Source organism: Narcine bancroftii, chromosome 1, assembly GCF_036971445.1.
Source record: "Narcine bancroftii isolate sNarBan1 chromosome 1, sNarBan1.hap1, whole genome shotgun sequence".
NCBI classification, from domain to species: Eukaryota; Metazoa; Chordata; class Chondrichthyes; order Torpediniformes; family Narcinidae; genus Narcine; species Narcine bancroftii.
The window spans coordinates 192,164,976-192,190,266 of NC_091469.1; the positions used below are offsets into that span (position 1 = coordinate 192,164,976).

General features: G+C 40.1%; 1 protein-coding gene across 5 annotated transcripts in view; it reads left to right on the forward strand.

The window, feature by feature from the left end:
• Nucleotides 1-25,291, forward strand: part of ass1 (argininosuccinate synthase 1) — a 191,196-nt gene that overhangs the window by 52,397 nt on the left and 113,508 nt on the right. For all 5 annotated transcript variants that reach the window (XM_069886007.1, XM_069885978.1, XM_069885970.1 and 2 more), the window contains exons 3-4: nucleotides 12,973-13,041; nucleotides 16,304-16,492. In XM_069886007.1, the coding sequence (XP_069742108.1) occupies nucleotides 12,973-13,041; nucleotides 16,304-16,492 (258 nt within the window). The remainder of the gene's footprint in view (nucleotides 1-12,972; nucleotides 13,042-16,303; nucleotides 16,493-25,291) is intronic.

The following is a 25,291-nucleotide window of genomic DNA, read 5'->3' on the forward strand; positions in this document are numbered from 1 at the left end:
AAGGTTTAAAAATTGGAAAGAGAAGGACATAAACAAATAAGCCACACAGACATGGGGAGAACATACAAACTCCTTACAGACAATGTGGGTTTCGAACAATTGGTCTGCACAGTCCTTCGGTACATGACCAGGTATGTTGTCTGGTCCTGCTGTCGGCTTGTGTGAGTTCACCTTGGAGAGGGTTTTCCTCACCTTGGCTGCAGTTATGCAGGGGACCTGTCCATTAGAGGGATATGGAGCTTTCTTCGGTGTCATCCTGTTCTTCTCATCAAACCGTATGTAGATGAAGTTCAGCCTGTCTGGAAGGGAGGTGTTATTATCCTTAATTCGCAAGGTTGAATTATGATCTATAACAGTCTTAATCCCTTGCCACATGTGTCTCATGTATTCAGTGTTGCATAGCTGACTGTGGATCTTTTCTGCATACCCCTGCTTTCCTTCTGGATTGCACAGGAGAGTTTATCCCTGGCTGATCATGGTGTCATTCTATCCCCTGTACTGTCCTGAAGGCAGCATCACGAGCTCTATGAAAGGCCTGGATCTCTGCATCCAACCATGGTTTCTGTTTAGTCCTAGTTGTGAAGCATTTGATCTCTGTGACGTCCTCCATGCACTTGCTGATGTAGCCAGTTACTGAGCTTGTGTACTCCTCTATATTTACATGACTGTTATTGTTGGCTGGCTCCCTGAAACAGCTCCAATCCGAACTGACTTGGTTTGCTTGGCCAGTGGTCTGTACACTGCGATTAGTGAGACAGGTATGTGATCTGAGCAACGAATCTGGAGGCGAGATTCAACCTTGTATGCACCAGGGATGTTGGTGTACATCCGATCCAGGGTACTCTCTTTTTTGTAGCAAAGTTGATGTGCTGTTGAAAATGCGGTAAGACCATTTTCAGGTTGGCATGATTGAAGTTGCCAATAACAACCATGGCACCATCAGGGTGGGGTGTCTGGGCTTCGCAGATGGCACCGTAAAGCTCTTTCATGTCTTCACCCTCGTTAGTTGAAGGTGAAATGTAGACTGCAGCAAACAGCGTGGCTGAGAATTTCCTGGGCAGGTAGAAGGTTCTGCATTTCACCAGCAGGTATTCTATCTGCTGGGCAGAAGGTCTTCACAACAGAGACATATGTGCACCAGTTCACGTTAAGTAAATACACAGAATCCCAACCCCACCTCCTTGAGTCTTGGCAGAAGCAGCAGCATCTCGAGATAAGATCATCCACCTGAATTGCTGATTCTGGGGTAGTTGCCTGGAGCCACATTTCTATAATCACCAGAGCACAGCAGCCCTGCATTTCTCTTAAGGAGTAGAAATTTGAGTCAATCTGGGTAGACATTAAGAATAGTAAATGGAAAAAAATCACTGGTGGGAGTTGTCTTATCACTCACCAAATAACAATAGCACAGTGGTACAGGCAAATAACCAAGGCTTGTAAGAATGGAATGGCAGTTGTCGTGGACCTTAACTTCCATGTAGATAGGGAAAATCAAGTTGGTCGAGGCAGTCTGGAGGATGAGTTCATCGAATGCATCAATGATAACTTTCTTGAGCAGCATGTAAAGGAACAAAAAAGGAGAATGCTATTTCAGATCTAGTATTGTACAATGAGATAGGTAAAATTAACAATCTAGTAGTTAGGACCATCTTGGAAAAAGTGATTATAGTATGATTGAATTTCTCATATAGATGGAGGATCCGATAGTTAGATCTAAAACTAGTGTATTATGCTTGAACAGGGGAAACTACAACAGGATGAAGGAGGAATTGGTCAACATGGACTGAGAGCACAGGCCAGATGGCGGAACAGTGGAAGACTTTCAAAGTAGCCAAGGGTTGTGGGAAACTGAAGGATTGGGAAAAATTTAAAACGCAACAAGGGGCAACTAGACGGGAAATGAGGAAAAGAGAAAAAGGATTATAAAGGTAAATTAGCACAAAATATAAAAACAGCAAAATATTTTAAATATATAAATCGGAAGAGGGTGGCTAGAGTAAACATAGGTCCCTTGGAAGATGAGGAAGGGGGATTGATATTGAGTAATGTGGAAATGGCCGAGGCATTTTGTGTCAGTCTTCATGGTGGAAGACGTGTCCAGCATGCCAAAGAGCAGTGATAGGAATGCAAAGGGAGGTGAGGGCCTCAAAAAAATAATTGTTACAAAAGACATAGTGACTGAAACCGGATGTGACTGAAACCGGACAAATCCCCTGGTCCTGATGGGATGCATCTCAGGGTACTGAAGGAAATGACGGGAGATATAGTTGATACGTTTGTAGTCATTTACCAAAATTCTCTGGATTCTGGGCAGGTCCCGGCAGATTGGAAGACAGCAAAAGTCACGCCACTTTTTTAAAAAAGGATGTAGGCAGAAGACTGGTAACTATTGGCCAGTTAACTTAACGTCTTGAGTTCGGGGAAAATGCTTGAAGGTATCATTAAGGATGAAATAGCAAGATATTTAGAATGAAGGGGTTCCATTAGGCAGACACAGCATGTATTCAGAAAGTTGGGATAAATGGGTGTTTTTCTGATTGGCATACTGTGATGTGGGGGGCCGCAGGGGGTCAGTGCTGGGCCCGCAGCTGTTCACCATTTACATTGATGACTTGGAAGAGGGGACAGAGTGTAGTGTAGCCAAGTTATGAATGATACTAAATTGAGAGGAAAAGCAAATTGTACAGAGGATGTGGAGAGGCTGCAGAAGGATATCGTTAAATTAGGTGAGTGGGCAAAGGTCTGGCAGATGTTAGTAAATATGAGGTCATCACTTTGGTGGGAAGAGCAAATTATTATTTAAATGGTAAAAAACTGCAGCGTTCTGTAGTGCAGAAGGACTTGGGAATGCTTGTGCATGAATCGTTGAAAGTTGGGTTGTAGGTACAATAAGTTATTAAGAAGCCAAATGGAATGTTGGCCTTCATTGCTAGAGGAATTGAATTCAAGAACAGTGAGGTCATGCTGCAACTGTACAAGGTATTGGTGGGGCCACACCTGGAGTACTGTGTGCAGTTTTGGTCTCCATACTTGAGGAAGGATATATTGGCCTTGGAGGCAGTCCAGAGGAGGTTCACCAGTTTAATCCCGGAGATGAGGGGGTTGACCTACGAGGAGAGACTAAATCGCCTGGGATTATGCTCACTCGAAGTCAGAAGAATGAGAGGAGATCTTATAGAAACATATAAAATTATGAAAGGGATAGATAAGATAGAGGCAGGAAAATTGTTTTCACGGGTAGGTGAGACCATATCTAGGGGACATGGCCTCAAGATTGAGGGGAGTAGATTTAAGACTGAGATGTGGAACAACAGTGTTTCCCAGAGAATAGTGTACCTATGGAATTCTCTGCCCAGGGAAGCAGTTGAGGCTCCTTCAAACATATCATATTTAATGTTCAGTTAGATAGATTTTTTACATTTAAAAAAGGAATTAAGTGATATGGGGAAAAGGCAGGTAGGTGGAATTGAGTTAATGATTAGATCAGCCATGACTTTATTGAATGGCGGAGCAGGCTCGACGGGTCGGATGGCCTACTCCTGCTCCTATTTCTTATGTTTTCTCTCTCGATCAGATGCAGCCTCAGGGAATCCATTTTCTTCTGCAGCGAACTTGCATTTGAGAGCAAGATCATCTGGAGCGCAGGTCTGATGGGGTTAACTCTGTCTAATCCTGATGCTGGCTTTTTTCCACGCAATTGCTTTCTCCAACAGTGCTTTTGATGGCCTCCCACACATTTCCAGCCATCCCCTCTGTAGTTTGAAGTAGTCTGTGTTCCCTGCTTCAGTTGATTTAAACCATAGATTCCTATTGATCCAATCTGCTAATTGGAAAATCCAGGTTGTATTTTTTATTTTGATGTGTTTCCTGATCTTAAATACAACATATAATGGGTCGGGATTTCACCATTGACAGGAGCTGCAGTAACCTCGTGCTCCTGCATTTTTCTGTCTTTGCAACGCAGTTTGATATGGGAATTGCTCTGATCAAGACTGCAAGAAATCATAGAACTGTGGATGCAGCCCAGGCCATCACATAAATTATTCTCCCCTCCATCAACACATCACATCTTTTGCCTTGGGGAACATGTTAAAAGTGTGAAACAAGAAAATCTACAGATGCTAACATTGTAGTTCATACATAAAATTGCTGGAGAAACTCAGCAGGTCTCATGCAATGTCCATAGGAAGCAAAGATATAAAATCAACATTTCAGGCTCAGGCCCAGAACGTTAGTTATTTATCTTTGCCTTCTTTAGACACTGCAGGTGTGGAGTTTCTCCAGCAATTTTGTGTTTATAGATGTGAAAAGACATACCACACTCGCCTCTCTCTCCTGCCTGCCTAGACTCCAAAAACCAGCAACAATAGATATGGACCACAACACAAGTAGTTTTTAATTCTATTTGGACAAGAAAACAGAATTAAACTTTAACTTATTTAATCTACCTAACCCACTTTATCCTCCCTCTAATGCTAAGCGCAGGTGTGAGTAATGTATATTTAAGATGAGAAAAGTTCTTTGGATCACAGTCCAATCTCACTGGTTGCAGGCAATTCTTGCTCTGTGCACAGAAGTTAGCCTTAAGAAAGTTCACCAGTCTTTGGTGCTTAACAGGCAAAAGGGTTACCACTCAGGAGGGTTCTTGCTGGTTTTCTGAGATTCATTTTCCAGGACATCCGCAACTGATTCCTTCTCAATTAGTCTTGGTGACAAAACTTGCCCCCTTCTGGGTTCTCCAGATGATCCTCTTTCTTTCAAGTCACCTTTCAGACCGCCAGTCTTCTCCTTTGACCAGGCAGCCTTCCAAAGTTTGCCAGTTTGTCCCTCTGGAACTGATTTCTGTCTCCTCTCTCTCTCTCTCTCTCTTGCAAATATCACATGCTCTCCCAGTCAAGCTGCTGTCGATACTTTGTTGCCTCCTGTAAAAAGCACTCTGCAAAAGTCCTGCAAATATTCTGTGTTTTAAAATGTGTGTGTGCAAGCTGCTCTAGCAATTCCTCCCAAACCACCTCAAAATACTCTGTCACAGTATATTTGTTATATTTACTTATAGCGGGGTTAATTGGATTAAGATATTACATTTATTAATGACTATTAACAATATAGAGTTAAAATTTAATTTGTCTCTGTTGTTGCTGGTTTGAGGCATAATAAAAGCCCACCTCACTGACAAAAGGCAAAGGAGGAAAAACCCAACACCCAACCCCAACCAACAAATTTTCCCTTGCAACCGCTGCAATCGTGTCTGCCTGTCCCGCATCGGACTTGTCAGCCACAAACGAGCCTGCAGCTGACGTGGACTTTTTACCCCCTCCATAAATCTTCGTCCGCGAAGCCAAGCCAAAGAAAGAAAAGGTATAGAATACAAAAGCAAGATGTGATGTTGAGGCTTTTTTTATATCACTGGCATATGTTTACTGGTAACATTGTTATTCTGATAGACCTGAATTCCATCATGTCTCCAAATAATTCATATAACTACAGATTTTCTTTTGAGCATTATTACCTGATACTGGCTTATTTTTTTTTTAAATTTTTTATTTTTCACACCATAAATCACATTAGCCATGATACACACTTTTTCCTTTTCACACATATACAGTGACATTTTCTCCCCCCACCTCCCTCCTCCCAACCCACCAACCCACCCCCCCACCCCCCCCCATCCATTTAAGGTATACAATCTAAGTTACATTAAACCAGTCAGACAATGTTGTCATTTAACAAAAATACACCAGAAATTCTACTGAGTCCATTCTTTTCTTTCCTTCTCCTTCCATCAACTTAGGTAATGATTGTCCCCGGTAGGTTTTCGCTATTGTATTTAATGTAAGGCTCCCATATTTGTTCGAATATTTCAATATTATTTCTTAAACTATATGTAATTTTTTCTAATGGAATACATTTATTCATTTCTATATACCATTGTTGTATTTTCAGATTATCTTCCAATTTCCAGGTTGACATAATACATTTTTTTGCTACGGCGAGAGCTATCTTAACAAATCTTTTTTGTGCATCCTCCAAATCAATTTCAAATTCTTTGTTTTTTATGTTAGGAGAAAGATCTCTGGATTCTTTGGTATATTGTTTTCTGTTATTTTATTTAATATCTGATTGAGATCTTCCCAAAATTTTTCTACTTTCTCACATGTCCAGATTGCATGAATTGTTGTTCCCATTTCTTTTTTACATCGAAAACATCTATCAGATACTGTTGGGTCCCATTTATTTAACTTTTGAGGTGTAATGTATAGTCTGTGTAACCAGTTATATTGTATCATACGTAGCCTCGTATTTATTGTATTTCTCATCGTTCCAGAACATAATTTCTCCCATGTTTCCTTTTTTATCTTTATATTTAAATCTTGTTCCCATTTTTGTTTAGTTTTACCATTTGTTTCCTCATTTTCCTTTTCTTGCAGTTTAATATACATATTTGTTATAAATCTTTTGATTAACATTGTATCTGTAATCACATATTCAAGGTTACTTCCCTCTGGCAAACTCAAACTGCTTCCTAATTTATCCTTCAAGTAGGATCTCAATTGGTAATATGCCAGCGCTGTATCTCCAGTTATATTGTACTTATCTCTCATTTGTTCAAAGGATAAGAATCTACTTCCTGAAAAACAATTTTCTATTCTTTTAATCCCTTTTTTTCCCATTCTCTAAAGGAACGGTTATCTATTGTAAAAGGGAGTAACTTATTTTGCGTCAATATTAGTTTTGGTAATTGATAATTTGTTTTATTTCTTTCTACATGAATCTTCTTCCAAATATTGAGGAGATGATGTAATACTGGAGAAGTTCTATGTTGTACCAATTTTTCATCCCATTTATATAATATGTGTTCAGGTATCTTTTCCCCTATTTTATCTAATTCTAATCTCGTCCAGTCTGGTTTTTCCCTTGTTTGATAAAAATCTGATAGGTATCTTAATTGTGCAGCTCTATAATAATTTTTAAAGTTTGGCAATTGTAAGCCTCCTTGTTTATACCATTCTGTTAATTTATCTAGTGCTATCCTCGGTTTCCCCCCTCTCCATAAAAATTTCCTTATTATTTTCTTTAACTCTTTGAAGAATTTTTCTGTCAGTTGTATTGGCAATGCCTGAAATAAGTATAATATCCTTGGAAAAATGTTCATTTTAATACAGTTTATCCTTCCTATTAGTGTTAGTGGTAAATCTTTCCAATGCTCTAAATCGTCCTGTAATTTTTTTCATTAGTGGATAATAATTGAGTTTATATAGTTGGCCGAGATTTTTGTTTATTTGTACACCTAGGTATCTTATTGCCTACATTTGCCATCTAAATGGAGATTCCTTCTTAAATTTTGAGAAATCCGCATTATTCATAGGCATTGCTTCACTTTTATTTACATTTATCTTGTAACCCAACACTTCTCCATATTCCTTCAATTTCTTATATAATTCTTTTATTGATAGTTCTGGTTCTATTAAGTACACTATAACATCATCCGCAAATAGACTGATTTTATATTCCTTGTCTTTTATTTTTATTCCTTTTATATTATTATCTATTCTTATCAATTCTGCTAGTGGTTCTATAGCTAACGCAAACAATAAAGGTGATAGTGGGCATCCCTGCCGCGTTGACCTGCTTAAGTTAAATTGCTTTGATACATGTCCATTTACTGTCACTTTCGCTAACTGTCCCTTATATAATGCTTTAATCCAATTAATATACTTCTCCGGTAAACTGAATTTTTGCAATACTTTGAACAAATAATTCCATTCTACTCTGTCAAAGGCCTTCTCTGCGTCTAAAGCAACTGCTACTGCAGGTGCTTTATTCCCTTCTACTGCATGAATTAAGTTAATAAATTTACAAATATTGTCTGTTGTGCGTCTTTTTTTGATAAATCCAGTTTGGTCTAAATTTACCATTTTCGGTACATACTCTGCTAATCTGTTTGCTAATAGTTTAGCTATTATCTTATAATCTGTGTTTAGTAAAGATATTGGTCTATATGACGCTGGTGAGAGTGGATCTTTCCCTTGTTTTAGTATTACTGTAATTATTGCTGTTTTACATGAATCTGGTAAGCTTTGTGTTTCATCAATCTGGTTGATTACATCCAGGAGGGGCGGAATTAATAAGTCTTTAAATGTTTTGTAGAATTCTATTGGGAATCCATCCTCTCCTGGTGTCTTATTATTTGGTAATTTTTTTATTATCTCTTGTATTTCTACTATTCCAAATGGTTCTGTTAATTTATTTTGTAGTTTTGGTAGTTCAATTTTAGTCAGAAATTCATCTATTTTCCCTTCTTTCCCTTCGTTTTCAGTTCGGTATAATTGTTCATAGAATTCTCTAAAGTTTTCCTTAATTTCTTTTGGATTATATGTAATTTGTTTGTCTTTTTTCCTTGATGCCAATACCATTTTCTTAGCTTGTTCTGTCTTAAGCTGCCATGCTAGGATTTTGTGCGTTTTTTCACCCAGTTCATAATATTTCTGTTTTGTCTTCATTATATTCTTCTCTACCTTATATGTTTGTAGTGTTTCATATTTTATTTTTTTATCCGCCAATTCTCTTCTTTTAGTTGTGTCTTCCTTCATTGCTAATTCTTTTTCTATATTTACTATTTCCCTTTCCAACTGCTCTGTTTCCTGATTATAGTCTTTCTTCATCTTGGTTACATAACTTATTATTTGCCCTCTAATGAATGCTTTCATTGCATCCCATAGTATAAACTTATCTTCCACTGATTCCGTATTTATTTCAAAGTACATTTTTATTTGTTTTTCAATAAATTCTCTAAAATCCTGCCTTTTAAGTAACATAGGGTTTAATCTCCATCTATACATTCTTGGAGGGATGTCCTCTAGCTTTACTGTCAATATTAAGGGTGAATGGTCCGATAGTATTCTAGCTTTATATTCTGTTTTTCTTACTCTATCTTGCATACGAGCTGATAACAAAAATAGGTCTATTCTTGAGTATGTTTTATGTCTAGCCGAGTAATATGAATATTCCTTTTCTTTTGGGTGTTGTTTCCTCCATATATCCAAAAGTTGCATTTCTTCCCTTGATTTAATTATAAATTTGGTTACTTTGTTCTTTCTGTTAATTTTTTTCCCAGTTTTATCCATATTTAAATCCAAATTCAGGTTGAAATCCCCTCCTATTAATATGTTCCCTTGCGTATTTGCTATCTTCAAAAAGATAAACTTTTGATCTTCTTCGTTAGGTGAATATACATTGAGTTGATTCCAAAACTCCGAATATATCTGACATTTTATCATTACATATCTCCCTGCTGGATCTATTATTTCCTCTTCTATTTTAAATGGCACATTTTTACTAATTAATATAGCCACTCCTCTTGCTTTTGAATTATACGATGCTGCTGTTACATGTCCTACCCAATCTCTCTTTAATTTCTTGTGTTCCAATTCAGTTAAGTGTGTTTCTTGCACAAATGCTATATCAATTTTTTCTTTTTTCAGTAAATTTAGCAGTTTCTTCCTTTTAATTTGGTTATGTAATCCATTAATATTCAAAGTCATATAGTTCAACGTAGCCATTTTATACTTTGTTTATCTTCCCTTTCCGTTTTTCCATCATTACCTTTCCTCCTTTTCCATTTCTGTTTTCTTATTTTAAACCCTTTATAAGACAACATTCCTAAAACATCAAACATTTTCCTTATTCTCCTATTTAAAACTTCTTTAGCCCCAATCTCCCCTTCCCCTCCTGTGTTGTCCTTTATCCCTTGTCGGACAACAACATCTCCCCTCTCCATTTGGGTTTGCGAATTCACTCGCAAATGTCAGCTGATTTTGCAGTGACCGCAACTCCCCCCCCACCCAGCCCCCCCCAGAAAAGATTTCACTTTTCATATATAACAAAGGTTACTCTTTTAGTTCCCTCCTTATTCCCTCTATTCCATTTCCTTCCCTTATTAATTCTTGTCTATACTATCTATATTTTCCTCTAAATACAGATACATTCACGTATGCACATTATACATATACACACTTATACTTCTTTACCCACATACATATAAATCGTGGTCATTTTTACTCTTATTGCACGTCTTCATTCCTCAGTCTATTTTGTAATTGTTCTGCAAATTTTCGTGCTTCTTCTGGATCCGAGAATAGTCTGTTTTGTTGTCCTGGAATAAATATTTTCAATACAGCTGGATGCTTTAGTATAAATTTATACCCTTTCTTCCATAAAATCGCCTTTGCTGTATTGAACTCCTTTCTCCTCTTTAGGAGTTCAAAACTTATATCTGGATAAATGAAGATTTTTTGCCCTTTATACTCCAGTGGCTTGTTGCACTCTCTTACTTTTTCCATTCTTTTCTCCAGAACCTTTTCTATTGTAGTATATCTTAGGAATTTTACTAAAATAGATCTTGGTTTTTGTTGTGGTTGTGGTTTAAAGGTCAATGCTCTATGTGCCCTTTCTATTTCCATTTCTTGCTGTAGTTCTGGACATCCTAGGATCCTAGGGATCCAGTCTTTTATAAACTCTCTCATATTCTTGCCTTCTTCATCTTCCTTAAGGCCCACTATCTTTATGTTATTTCTTCTGTTATAATTTTCCATTATATCTATTTTCTGAGCTAACAGTTCTTGTGTCTCTTTAACTTTTTTATTAGATTCCTCTAATTTCTTTTTTAAGTCCTCTACCTCCATTTCTACTGCTGCTTCTCGTTCTTGCACCTTGTCCATTCTTTTTCCCATTTCTGATAAGGTCATATCTATTTTATTCATTTTCTCTTCTGTGTTGTTTATTCTTCTTCTTAAATCATCAAATTCCTGCGCTTGCCATTCTTTAAATGACTCCATGTATTCTTTAATAAGAGAAAGTAAATCCTTTGTCTTGCCTTTCCCTTCTTCTTCTATCTCCCTGTACTCTTCCTCTTCCTCTTCTTCTTCCTCTGGGTTGGCCACCTGCTGCTTCTTTGGTGCCCTTTCCTTCTCTTCTTTCTTGTTTCCATTGTCTTCTGTGTTCTCCTCTTGCTGCAGGTGTTCTGCAGCTGTCGTTGCCGGCTGTGGAGATCGATTCCCCAGCTGGTCACCCCTCCCGTCGGTGTGTTTTTTTTCATGCGCACCGCGCATGTGCGAGGAGTCGCGCATGTGCGGTTGCGCACTTTTACTCGGCTCAGCGGGCCATTTTTGTAGTCCGGTTTCTACCGACCTGAGGGAGCGGGTTTCTCTCTCCACCGCGGGCCTCTTCGAGCAGGTAAGGCCTTTTCCTTCATCTTCCGTTGTCTTCCCTTCCTCTCTTCTTACCATTGGTTTCCACTTTTCTTTTTTCGTCGCCATCTTCTTTGCACCTTTATACTCACTTTTCTTTAACTTTTATTTCTGTGCCTTTGTGTTTTCCTTTGTTTTTTCCGACTTTTCTGGAGAGGGCTGGAGTTCACCGTCCGGCCACTACTCCATCACGTGACTCCCCCCATGTTGAGGCTTTATTTGGCACTGGTGAGACCTCACTTGGAGTATTATGAGCTGTTTTGAGCTTCTCATTTAAGAAAGGAGACATTAGAGAGGATCCAGAAGAGGTTCAGAAGGATGACTCCGGAGATTCCAGGCGGCATGGTTGGGGTAGCAGTTACTGCAATGCCTTTACAGCACTAGCGATTGGCATTGGACCAGGGTTCAAATCCCGTACTCTCTGTAAGGAGTTCGTATGGTCTCCTCGTGTGTTTGGGTTTTCTCCAGGGATTCCGGTTTCCTCCCACTGTTCAAAGCGTACTGAGGGATGGGGGGGGGGGGGGTGGTGGTGGAGGGTATAGGTAAATAGGGTGTAAATGTAAAATTATTTATTTATTTTTTGGTGTGAACTTTATTCAACACCAACTGTACAGTGCATGTCCACAAATGCCATGCTTATAAATGATACATTTATACATTTTACAATGACAATGTTAGATGTTTTGTAAAATTAACAATTTGTCAATGGAAGTCTGCAGACACTATAGCCCTTTTCACACTTGCCAGTGATCCCAGGAATCAAACGTCAATCGGCCTTTAAAGTGGCAAGTGTGAAAGCAAGATCTTCTCAACGCCAGCGTCAGATGACATCATCTCATGCCGGCTTCGACCCCTCGTACAATCTCCAGCGTCTGCAGACGCTAGCATTGAGATCAGCAAGTGTGAAATGGGCAATTGCATTGCAGGCACTTACTATTTTTTAATTAAAAAAAAATTCACATTATGAACCATACTAATCAAAATACACACAAACATTTTATAGACACAGTGTCATTTTCTCCAATGGGGTGTAAATTGGGCGGCATGGACTCATGGCCTGTTACCATGCTGTATGTCTAAATTTAAATAAAATGGTTATCATTATAAGGAATGCTTGACATCTCTTGGCTTGTACTTTTTGGAATTTGGGAGAACGAGGAAGGATCTCATTAAAACATTTCAAAGGCGTGGACAGAGCAGATAGTTTCCTATGATAGGAGAGCCTAGGATAAGAGGGCACATCTTCAGGATTGAAGGGCATCCACTTGGAACAGTGATGAGGGGAATTTTCTTTAGCCAGAGGGTGATACATTTGTGGAATATGTTGTGACATTGGTATGGAGGGTAAGTCATTGGTTGCATTTAAGTTAGAGATTGATAGGTTCTTGATTAGCCAGGGCATCAAAGGTTATGGGCAGAAGGCTGAGCAGTGGGGCTGAGTGGGAAAATGGATCAGCTCATAATTAAATAGCGGGCAGACTCGTTGGGCTGAATAGCCTATTTCTCCTCCTATGTCTTGCCATCTTGTGTTCAAGGATTCCTGAAGGTGGGAGGGAAAATGGCGAAGAAGGCGAATTGAATGTTTGTCTTCATGAACTGGAACACAATACAAGAGTAAGGAGTTTGCGTTCAACTTTACAAAATACTGGTTAAGTCACATCTGAGTTCTATGTGAGGTCCTGATTCCTGAAGCAAAATGAATAATTTTTTTTTCTTTCACAAACAGGCTGATGTAGGACAGGATGAAGATTTTGAAGCAGCTCGAAAGAAGGCATCAGCTTTGGGAGCCAAGAAGGTAAAACGGTGTTAAACCTGAATATCTGTGGTTCAGAATAGTTCGATAGGATGGCTTCATCTGCTTCAGTCTGATAGTACATGAATCTCTGTTCTGATGAAGGGTCCTGGACCTGAAACTTAACTGTTTTTCTTTCCAGAATCTGGATGTCCTGCTAAGTGTTTTTTTTTTTTTTTTTGAAGTATTTTATGTTTTCATTTCAAATTTCCAGCATTATTTTTCTTCATGCTCTGGAATTTTCTCCCTAAACTCCATTGCCTCTTTCCTTTTAGCCCTTAATCTCTTGATTATTGTCATCCCCAACTGTACTTCTGGTTACTTCTCCTAATATCTCTTTGTGTCAAATTCTACTTGGTAATTACTCTTACAGAGTAACTTGGGATAGTTTACTACTTAAAGGTTCTTCATAAATACATCTTGTTGTTGTTAAATTTTCAGCACCTTGTGGCATAATTAAATTCCCAAGGCACGTCACCAAGGAATATCTGACACCAAGCCACAAAGGAGGATTTGGACAAAAGGAGTTGTTGGATTTAAGGAGGTCGGAGGGGGGGGTGAAATGTCACACCTTTGGATGTAAAGTCCTCCTGGTAGTGGGTAGTGATGAATGTGGACAACAAGAGGCTGCAATTGGAGAAATGAAGAGGTTATAGGACTGGACAAATTAGCAGATGTGGCAAATGCAACATTTTGGAGACACTTGACAATGAGTAAGAGTTTTGGTTAAGATATTACAGAACCCCAGAGTCCAGTGCTGATCAGCAAACACAATAGTGACAGGACATTGGGATGTGTGTGAACAGCAAGTTCACAACAGCAAGTTGTCAGAGGGTAGAATGAGGAAGTGTAGCCAAATGAACTTCAGAGCAATCATGTCCAGAGGGATCGGGGTCATGGATAAGACTTTTGGCAAAAAGTGACCTGCTGAGTTTAAAGACATGAGAGATGTTAATGGAGCAGTGATAACATCAGTTTAACTGGCACAGATTTTGAATGATGAACATTTCCAGTGTTTTCAGATTTATATGGAATACTGGAGCTTTTTTGTCTAAATGTTATCAAGATAATTCGGCTGATCTGGCTGGCTAGGCAGGTGTCACCCTTCCCTCACAGCTCCATGTGCGTCCCTCCCAAAGCTCAGCGCTCAGTCGCAGAGGATGGCCCCCTAGAAGAGGACTGCTCCGTCGGTCTAGGGTATATGATGTAGCTACTTCCCTGCTAGTCTAAACCTCAAAAGAAGAAGAGATGAAAGAAGGCAGTGGTGTATGGTCTAAACCTAATTTAGTCATAATGGGTAGGAATTTGTGGCTCGTGAATAAAATTTATGAATTGATGAAGGGCTCAAGCCCGAAACGTTGGTGATGTATCTTTACCTCCAGCATTTTTGTGTGTGTTTTTTTTCCAGAATTCATGATGGGTGATGAGAAAATGGCTTTTGGCCACTAGAATATTGGAGGGAATGTCTGTTGATATTAGACAAGTAGTGTGATGGTTTGGAGATGTTGGGAGGAATTTTGGTGCCTTAGAATTTGATGCCATCAGTGAAATTGGCAGATTCTGAATGATGTGACTGGGGATCAACATTTATAATAGGATTATGCATTGATCTTTCAAAGACTGAAGGTACTTTTGGGGGGAAAAAACCCAGTGATTGATTAACAGCTTATGGTTGCCTCCATGATCTAGGGTGGAGCGTTTCAACTCAACTGGATGTTGATGGAAAGCTGTTGGAGGGAAATGGTCCAAGGTTGTAGACAGACCAAGAAACTCAATAAGGACAGATTGTCTCTGTCATAATCAGAAAGAATCCCATTAGCAACCTCAATAAAAGATAGTTTGCTGTTGTTGTACAGTCGAAATCATAATTCAAGGATTGACACTGTGAAGTTTCAGTGAGATTGTACATTTGATTCCTGGTCAAAATTCTCCAGATGAAGATGATCCATTTTTCTAACTCAAGGAAGTTGTTGGTTGTTCTACTTAAACTCTTCTCTGGTTATTTGCCTCACCTTGGGAATTGGTCCAGTGAACTTGTTCCTCACTTCTTGATAACAAGACAAAAAAGGTTGCAATATTCCAAATAAACCTGAAAACGCTGGAAATAATCGCCATTCCAAATCTGTGCCAGTTCAGCTGATGGTACTGATGGCACCAAACTCCAATGTATCACTGCTCCATTAACCTCTCTCTCATGTCTTTAAAATGTGCAGATCAGGCTTCTCTGTGGAGCTAGAACTAGTTAGCATTTCACTAAATTGAAAGGTTCATCAACCTACAGCAATCTGCAATATGCAAATGTGCTGAAGAAACCTAGCAGGCCTTGCAGCATCCATAGGACAACCAATGTTTTGGGCCTGAGCCCTTAGTCAATTATAAGTAAAGCAGGCAGGGACTTGAATAAAAATGTTGGGAGAGGAGGGAGGGAGGAAGTGGTGGGGAGGAGCACAGGCTAACAGGTGAGAAATACCATTTTAACCAAGTCCTCAGGCCCAAAATAGTTACATATCTTTGCCACTAATGGATGATGTGAGGCTTGCTGAGTTTCTCCAGCAATTTTGTGTAGGAGCACAGTTAGTATAGGAGTCAGCGCGATGCTGTTACTGCGCCAGCATCCCAGGTTCAAATCTGTAAGGAGTTTGTATGTTCTCCCGGTGTCTGCGTAAGTTTCCTCTGGATGATCCAGTTTCTTCACACCCTCCAAAACATGTGGAGTTGTAGGTTAATTGGAGCACAGGTTTAAATTAAGTAAATTTAAATTTTTACAGCAATCTGAGTTGATTTATTTCATCAATGTTGCCTGACCTGCTGAGTATTTCCAGCATTTTCTCTCTTATTTGATATTTTTGCAACCTGAAGCATTTTGCTTCTGTTTCCAAATCCCAGCCTCTTGTAGTACATGGTGTGTTGAATTTGGTGCTTCTCTAAGAGGAAGGCTTTGCAAAAGATTCACATGTAGATATTAAAGTATGGATAAAGGATGAAGATCCTTTTTACTGTTGCCAATATCAATTTTGCACACACAGAATGATTTTTTTAATATAAACAATGGGTTGTTTATCTGATGGTTCCTGATTTTTTTTTTTCTCCCCTGAATGAGTGAAATACTGTTATAATACAATGCTGAAAAGAAATTTAACTCGTATGCTTGATTATGTTCAGGCAGGCTGTGTGTATCTGTTGTGTAAAATCTGTGACATTTCCTTCTCTGGCTCTTTTATTTAGAACCATTCATAAAATGGTGCCCCCTGTGCTTTTGCTCCAGGTTTTTATTGAAGATCTGCGGAAAGAGTTTGTCGAGGAGTTCATCTGGCCTTGGGTGCAGTCCTGTGCTGTGTATGAGGATAGATACTTCCTTGGGACATCGCTGGCCAGACCATGCATTGCCAGGGGCCAAGTCAAGGTGGCAAAACAGGAGAAAGCTCAGTTCGTAGCCCATGGAGCCACAGGAAAGGTATGCTAATTAATGGAAACTTGGTTTCAAATAATTATTTTGTCCCCTTGGAAATGGAATGCAGTTTTACTGGAACCAATATGCCTATGGATATGCTGGGCTTCATTAATCGAGAGATTCAGTTCAGGGGTCATGAAGTAGTGTTGCAGCTCTATAAATCTTTGGTGAGACCACACTTAGAATATTGGGTTCAGTTTTGGTCACTTCATTGCAGGAAAGATGTGGAAGCTATGGAAAGAATGCAGAGGAGATTTGCTGAGATGTTGCCTGGATTGAAAAATGCATCTTATGAGGCAAGGTTAGCAGAGCTAGAGGTTTTCTCTTTTGAGTTAAAGAAGGATGAGAGGTGACTTAATAGAGGTCTACAAGATGATGAGAGGCATAGATGAGGTAGACAGTCAGCACCTTTCTCCCAGGGCAGGAGTAGCAAACATCAGAGGACATCTGTTCAAAATGAAGGAAGGGAAGTTTAGGGAAGACTCGGGATAAGTCTTTACACAGAGAGGGTTATGAGGATGAAAGTGTTTAGTTTTTTTGTTTCTATAGGTCGACACACATTATGGGCCCAAGGGCCTGTACTATGATGCTATGTTCTATGTTAATTAAGTTTATGAAATGCATGAAGCTTGCTAGGAAATAATTGATGTCCCAGTACCCCTGAGCTAGTTTTCTAGGGGATGTCTGTCATATGGATCCCCATGTTCATCAAATTTGAAACTATGAATGTCACTTTTAGTGTTGAAATGGGAGGTGAAACACATTTGAATAGGTACCTCGCCTTTTGGATTGTAGTTGGATATATGAATATCAGTGAATGAGCTTGAAAATGCAGAGGATAATATGTTGGATTTGGAGGTTGGTGGTGTGGTAGGTGAGGACAAGGGGAATCCTGTCCCTGTTGATTCTTGGGTTGGAGGATGAGAACAAAATGTTGCATGCTTTCTAAGTAAAAAAAAAAATAAATCCATCGTCGTCTGCTCACCTTCATTTGGATTAACATGCTTACTGTTTGGGGAGCATTTTTTGTATTTTATGCATCCAAACTTTTATTTCTTTTGAAAATAAGTTCTAGACCTGTGGGAACAGAACTGTATTTTTTCATCTTGCCACTAGGTGGCAGTACTAGTCCAGGCCAGGGAAGCATTATATTAGAATACAGATACTCCCCGAATTATGACCATAATTGGGACCGAAGGATCAGTCGTATCTCGAAGTGGACGTAAGTTGGAATTTTGCCTGCATGCATAGAGTACCAAAGTCTTAAAGCAAACATTTTAATTAAATTTTAATTTTCATCGTAGATTTGATGATAAAAGCTTCCTGACTTTGTCAATCAACCGTGGCAAATTCTGGTCCATAATTGCCTGTTAGTCGTCGTCCTGGGGTCCATAGGTTGGGCATGGCCATGTTGATTCTGCATGTGCACAAGAATCAAGATGACTGCACCCAGACTATGAACCCCAGGACACCAACTAAAAAAAAAAATAAGTATGCATATTTTGACTCTTTTGTGCCCTACATCCTTGTTATAGTTTGTCAAATACAAAATAAACAGCGTAAATTTTATTTAAAAATTTTTTGATCGTATGTACAGATGGACTTAAGTCGCTAGGTTACAAGTTGGGGACTACCTGTATCTCGAATTGCTGCCTTCCACAGATTCACTGGTTTGATTTTTTTTTTAAAATTCCACCCACACAGGTGACTTGCTCCATTTTTTGCTTTTTCTGACTTTAATCTTCACTTCCTGGTAGTTTTTTTTTTGACTTTAGCTCCTAATTCTCGTTTTTTCTCCTGGTAAGGAAGGATGCCATTTGGCTGTTTGACTCGATAATGGGGCTCTCAGAGAGGTCACTTCAATCTTGTTTCCTTGTCGCCTTTTCTCGCACACATGCTTATTAATCATTCCCAGCCCAATCCACAATTCTTCTACTTTTCACCTTCACTGAGGGTATTTTACAGCAACAATGATACATTTGAAGTATCCAGAAGAAGGTATTATAGTAAAAGTGAGAATCGGCAAACTTCAGACAGTCAGCACAGGAGGTGAGGAGTGGTGGATTGAGTGGTACTGTCGGGCATCTGCACCACCTGGAGTGCTGCAAGGAGTAAGAACAGTCTGAAAGTTTCGGCCACCCACAGTATTTAAAGTTATTATTTTGGACTTTAAAGTTGGTCTCAGTGAATCCTGGTACATTTTACTCTGCAGTTTAAGCTGTCCATCTGAGATCTGTATTGAGAACTTACAACATTGAAAATTGTATAAGCAATATAAAAGCAAGATTTAAATGAAATCAGTAGTTGTTTTTTTTAAGCTGTTTGAATAATTAATGTAATAGTGTATCCATTTATTTTCAGTCTGACACTTGTATACTATAGCACAAAACAATTGCTGCTGGATAGTACCATAAATATAAATAGAAAAACTACACAGAAAAGCATAATAACTGCATATCTAATGAACGCTAACTGATAATACTGCTCTAAGCTCACTGGTTTGGGGATTCTTTCTCATTGTTCTCCAGAGCATGAACTGAACCTTCACTACTCCATCTGAGGTCTAGCAATATGACTGTTCACGCCAGAGAAAAGCCCAACTAAATGTCTGTTCAATAATCATCCCAGAAAGGTTTTTCTCCTGAAGTGAGTCGTTGCATTGAATTTTGCTTGAGCAACGCATATTAAAAGGTCTGTCTGGAAATGAGCTCCGAATAGACTATACTGAGGCCATGAAATGGTTATGTTCCAAGGAGTTTGTCCATCTGCAGTGTTGATGCAAAGTGGGGAGCAGATGGGCCTGTTTTGGTACTTGCTGGTGTAGGGACAAATAAATTGCCTTTGTGAGCTGCTATTGTATTTCTGCTTAAAACTTGTGCTGAACAGGTTGGCTACAGATTTAGAAAAGTACAATGAGGCATCCAATTGTGCCACTATTATTAATCATTAAGCGTTAACCAATATATTACAAGTAATTTGCTGAGCAGATAATGCTACCTAATTGTCTTGCTCCATGCAGCAGGTGAACCTGCAGTTTACACCACTTTTCTTCCATCTGCTGCATGGTGAGACACTCAGGCAAGAACCTGGATTCACCAATGCCTAATTTCCCTCCATGGAATTTGTAATTGTCTAAAATTAATGGGGTGACCATCTCTGCTAAAGTAGGAGAGTATGTATTTCAGTCGCTGACCATTTTGTTCACTGATGTTCCAACATCCAATATCAGCCCCTGGAGCCTCACTGGAACAAGAGGACATTAGTCTGTCTTCCTCATTGATAATGGTGCAACAGAAGTTAGGTTATAGTGTTTTTCAAGCTGTTCAGTTTCTAACTACAACCATCCTTTTGCAAATGATGCAGAATAGAATAGTGTTTTCTCTGTGCTCATTGCCATGGAAAAGGCAGAAGTACACAGAAATTTCGTAGTCTGCTTTAAGCAGCTGTTGTGTTTAGGAAAGTATCAAGTTAACAAGTCTGTACACAAGTGTGACAATCAAAGGTAACTTTATTGAACACATGGGAGACAAACTGGGAAAGACATCAAACAATACTGAATTACTCTAGTACTAAACAACCATATAGACATTCACATCAGACCCAGGTTGAACTCCGATACCAGTAGCCACCTATCTTCTACACGCTCCAGTACATGTACACACTTCATAGTCTGTGACTTTCAAATGTAGTCCAGGTTCCTTGTACCAACAGGGGCGCAGCACTACAAGCACTGATCTATTGCAGTGCTATGGCTCAACTCAGTACAGTGCACACCTTACCCATGACTCCTCCAGTGATGTCCATAGTCGTGACCTGGTGTGGAGTGATGTCTGGGACTTGGGCCAAGAGGGAGAGAGAGAGAGAAATGTGGTATGCATCAATGTTTTATACTGTTCTGAGCTGGCATTTGGCCAACAATGACCCCGAGTCATTTAAATGAGCCAATGGTAAGGTGTACACTAATGGGTGGCCAGAGTCCAACTTTGATTGGCAGGTGATGTGACCTCTGAATATGTTCAAGACTGGGAAGTCACGTGATCATCCATAATCAATAATGATCCATACAGGGAGGCCATTTTACCTATATATAGCATATAACATTCCACCCCTTGAAAATCACATCACTCACCATTCACTGCAAACACAATGAATAACTGGTTTCTAAATTGTAGAATCCAAGAAACATGTGATAACTGTAAAGACGTGTTTAACCCTATGCAAATCTAGTGGACTGATTATATACACAAGTGCCTTCCATATAATGGACAAAGTACATTACCAAACTCAATGGCAACGTCTCAGTAGTTCCCCACTTCCCCCCACCCATAACCAAACAGCATCATTGTGTTCCTGATGGAGCAAGGTGCTCCCTAGTGTGAGAGGGGAGGGAAGAGAAAGAAAATGATGTGTTCATTGACTCGCATGCCTGGTTTCTCTGGCTTAGCTGGCATATGTGTACACCTTTACCACCAACATATGGATGCCCTTGTACTGCCTGCCTTAGCATCACATTTGGATGCTCCCTCAGCACAGAGCCCAGATGCCCTTCGCTGTGATGTCCCTTGATGAGGCAGGGGACAGGCCGGAAGGTGTGCATCCAGGGTATAGCCACATTCTCGTGGGAGTGCCCCATTTTCCTGGGCCTGTGTTGGTTCACAGTAATGACAACCAGGAGGAGTCAGGACTGAAAGTTGGCCAAATTAGTAGGTGTTAAATAAATGCTCCTGAAGCTCATGAGGAATTAGTTTCTTTTATTGAGGAGGACTGGAGGGGCACTGCCATTGCCGAGTGGTTACAATATATGTGTGTGTGTGTGTGTGTTATATATGTGTTTATATATATATGTGTGTGTTTATATATATATATATGTTTATATACATATATATATGTTTATATATATATGTGTGTGTTTATGTATATATATATATATATATATATATAATGTGTGTGTGTGTGTATATTTCCTGCTAGCGGATGATTTGCAATATTGTAATTTAAAACTGAAACTCCAATTTCCTGAGAGTGTCCTAAGAGACATTAGTGAAGAGTAAATGTCATAGCTCAGAGGTCAATTAAAAAGGTCCATTACAAAGACTCTAATTGAAAGGTTGTGGACATTGTTAACCTGGAATTTATTGTGATTGTTTCTACATCGTTCATGACAACAGCTCCTTGCGGCTTAAATGAGGTGGTCCTGATGGCTGGAATCAGTGATGGGATTGCAGCAGTCTGTTTTGATAAGTATTTCATAGATCTCACATCAAGAAGAGGAACAACTTGAAAGGTAGTCTTCTCCTGTTGGAGGAGGGGGCAGTGTTTGGGAAAGCTCACAAGATAGATTAGTTGGGGGCCACCTCCAGTGGGAGAGGACTAGAGGGGAGGTTGGTCCAGGGTGGAGTGCATGGGAAGCTCCACCCCCCATGGGCTTCCCTCCACCATGCTGTCTCCAGAGAGCATACATGTCTCTGTGAGTTACCAGCAGGGAGACATCACTGAACTTCATCTCAGCCCTGAAAACCTGAACAGGTCCCAGCTCTATGTACTCTGATCCTTCCAGGAGGATTATGGCTTCCCAGACATTTTTCCAGATCACCAGTCCCATGAGGAAAAAGACCACCTCTCCAAGTTCAGGGCATCTGGTGGTGACTATATCACCCACCAAGGCCGCAATCACCTTTGTACTCCCTGGGAAGTGATGCTCGTGGGTGGCCCTGTAGATACCCATGATCTGTACTCTCTCCAGAAACAGCCTGTCCCCATACCAATGGTGTGCCACTGTGGCTGTCTTGTAGGTTCCATTCCAGGAGGGTAGGGAACTTGGCCTGGCCCACAGTCACCACCTGTATCAATAGGGTGGTTCCATTATCGATCCCTTCTGGCAGTGCCGCAAGGCATTGCCAATCATCTCTTGTTCAGACATAACTCCCAGAGTGCTTGCTTCCCAGTGAGAGGGGCAGACATTGTGGGTCCCACAGGCGTAGCAGCGGCATGGCTAGGTGTTGACCTGGTGTTGGTCACCTCATTTGGTGAGCTCCTTGGCGGAGTAGTTCCTGATCTCTATTATCTCAGTGACTACATACAAGCCCTGGCAAGGTCCCCCCATTTTCGGCTACCTCCCCATTTAGGAGGGTCGGCAGGGTGACCTCATGGCAGACCAGGGACCTTGTGGTCACTGGTCAGGCTTGCAAAGGCTCAGGCACACGGGGAGGATGTGTCAAAGGACTCAAGTTTCCTCAAGGTCATCCCCATTGTCAATCCCTTCCCCCTGCTGGACAATGGCATGGGTTAAACTGCCAATCAGACCAGCCAGTTGTTTGCAGCTGTTGCATCTCAATCAGCGTGGAATTTGTCTTCATGACTTCCATTTCTAGGTTGGTCACTTGCACTTGAGCAGTCTTCACTGCCTCCAGTAGTATACAACAGTAATGCTGCAGGGATTCAATCTCCCTATCTTTCTGGGCACCCTGTTGGCTCATTCTCTTGCAATTTCATGTTGGTGTCTCTCCTGAGACACCATAAGCCAAAGGGTCTTTCTATGACTCCTTTTGTCTCTGGAAATCTCGATTTTTCAAGGGATGCCTTTACCACCAACATATGGATGCCCTTGTACTGCCTGCTCATAGATGTTGGATAAGGTGCCCAAGCCCTCTCTTGGCTACTGCATCCCGCCCAGGTGGACACTCCCTCTCCATTACCATGGATTCAAAGCTAAAAGAGAGTAATTGTTTGTCAAGATGTGCTTTCTAAGGAGTTATGTGATGGAGTAGTGTCCAGTAGGAGAATACCAGCCAGCCCTCTCCAGAAAAGAAGAAATAAAGTGAAGAAAATGCAAAGTTCAAGAAACACAAAACATAACAAATAAAAGATAAAGTTGTCGAGAAAAGAAAGAAAATGGCACCCAAGAAGGGAAAAGTAAAAAACAATGGGGAAAAAAAAAGAAAAGACGCCGGAAGAGAAAGGAGAAGGCCTTACCTGCATGAAGAAACAGGGAGCCGTCGTGGAGAAGAGAGCCCGTACTCCAAGGTTGGTGACGACCCCCCCAGAGTCGTGACCTCCCGACCGGTGGACTGCAAAAATGGCTCTCTGAGCCAAACAAAAGTACACAGTGCGCTTACTAAGGAGAAAGAGAACACCGACAGGAGGGGGGCTCAGCTGAGGAGCAGGCAAACACAACGCGACCAGCTGAGGGATGCCTGACACCAGGGCTTTCAGCTGGAAGAGGAAAGTGACAGGAAAGGGAGTGATAGGAAAGAAGAGCAGCAGCAGGAGGCCCAACAGATGAGTAGCCCAAAAGAAGAGGATCAACAGCAAGAAGTCAAGCAAGAAGAAGCCCAGCAAAGTGAGGCAAGCAACTCAACAGGAAAGTCAGAAGAGACCGATACAAGGAAGAGAAGAAGAAGACAGAAACATAGGTGCAGACACAGAAAAAGAGGAAGAAGAAGACCAAGATCTGCACAGAGAAACAGAAGGTAAAATAGATGGACAGAATATAGATAAAAAAAATTTCAAGAACAAATGAGAGCATTAAAAGAATGGTTGACATTAGAATTTAATGAACTGAAAATAAAAATGAAAAGTACAGAAGAAAAAGTGAGTAGAATAGAGCTGGACTTGACAGAAATAGGAAAAAGATTAGAAAATGTGGAAGAACAAGAAACGGCTGTAGAAGTGGAAGTGAATGACTTAAGAAGAAAATTGGAAGAAAGTGACCAATAAGTTAGTCACAAGAGTTGTTAGCTCAGAAGATTGACATGATGGAAAATTTAGGCCCACATAAAGATAGTGGGCCTAAAGGAAGATGAAGAAGGCACAAATATGAAAGAATTTATAAAAGAATGGATCCCAAAGGTCCTGGGAATGACAGAAATACAGGAAGGAATGGAAATAGAAAGGGCACACAGAACACTAGCTCCGAAACCACAGACACATCAAAAACCAAGATTCGTTTTAGTAAAATTTTTTGAGATAATACAACAAGAGAAAATATACTGGAGAGGACAAGGAAGACAGTTAGAGAAGACAAAAAACCATTGGAATGCAAGGGTCAAAAAATATTTTTTTACCCAGACGCAAGTTTTGAACTCTTAAAGAAGAGGAAGAAGTTTAATACAAAATCGATCCTATGGATAAAAGGTTATAAATTTATGTTATGATAAAATTTGTTATGATACCCAGCTGTGCATAAAATATATATCCCTGGGGAGCAAAACAGACTGTTCTCGAATCCGGAGGAAGCACGAGAATTTGCAGAACGCCTGCAGGACAGAAGGAGAGATGAAGAGATCTAACAAGAATGACGATAAAATACATATAAAGATGTAAAATTAATGTATATATAAGAACAAAAGAAGGAAAAGAAAAGGGAAGAAAGGAAGTGGAGGGGGGAAAAGAGGGTAAGCTTTGTTATATGTGAAGAAAAAATGTTTTCTGGAGGGGGTTGACGTGGGAGAGAATAACCATCATTGCGAAATCGATTGACGCTTGCGAGCAGGCACACAATCCATTTGGAGAGGGGAGTTGTGGTTGCCTGGCAAGGGATAAGGGGCAACTCAGAGAGGGGGGCGGGGGGGAAGATGGACATTTGGGGCTAAGGGAATATTAGATGTGGGAGTTGAAGTTGAATATTTTAAAAGTGTTGTCGTACATTGAGTTCAAAAAGGGAAAACCGATGAAAATGGGGAAAAGGGGAAATGAGGTGTAAACAGGATATGAGATGGCCATGTTGAACTATATGACTATAAATATTAATGGCATACATAATCAAATTAAATGAAAAAGGCTATTAAATTTCCTGAAAACAGA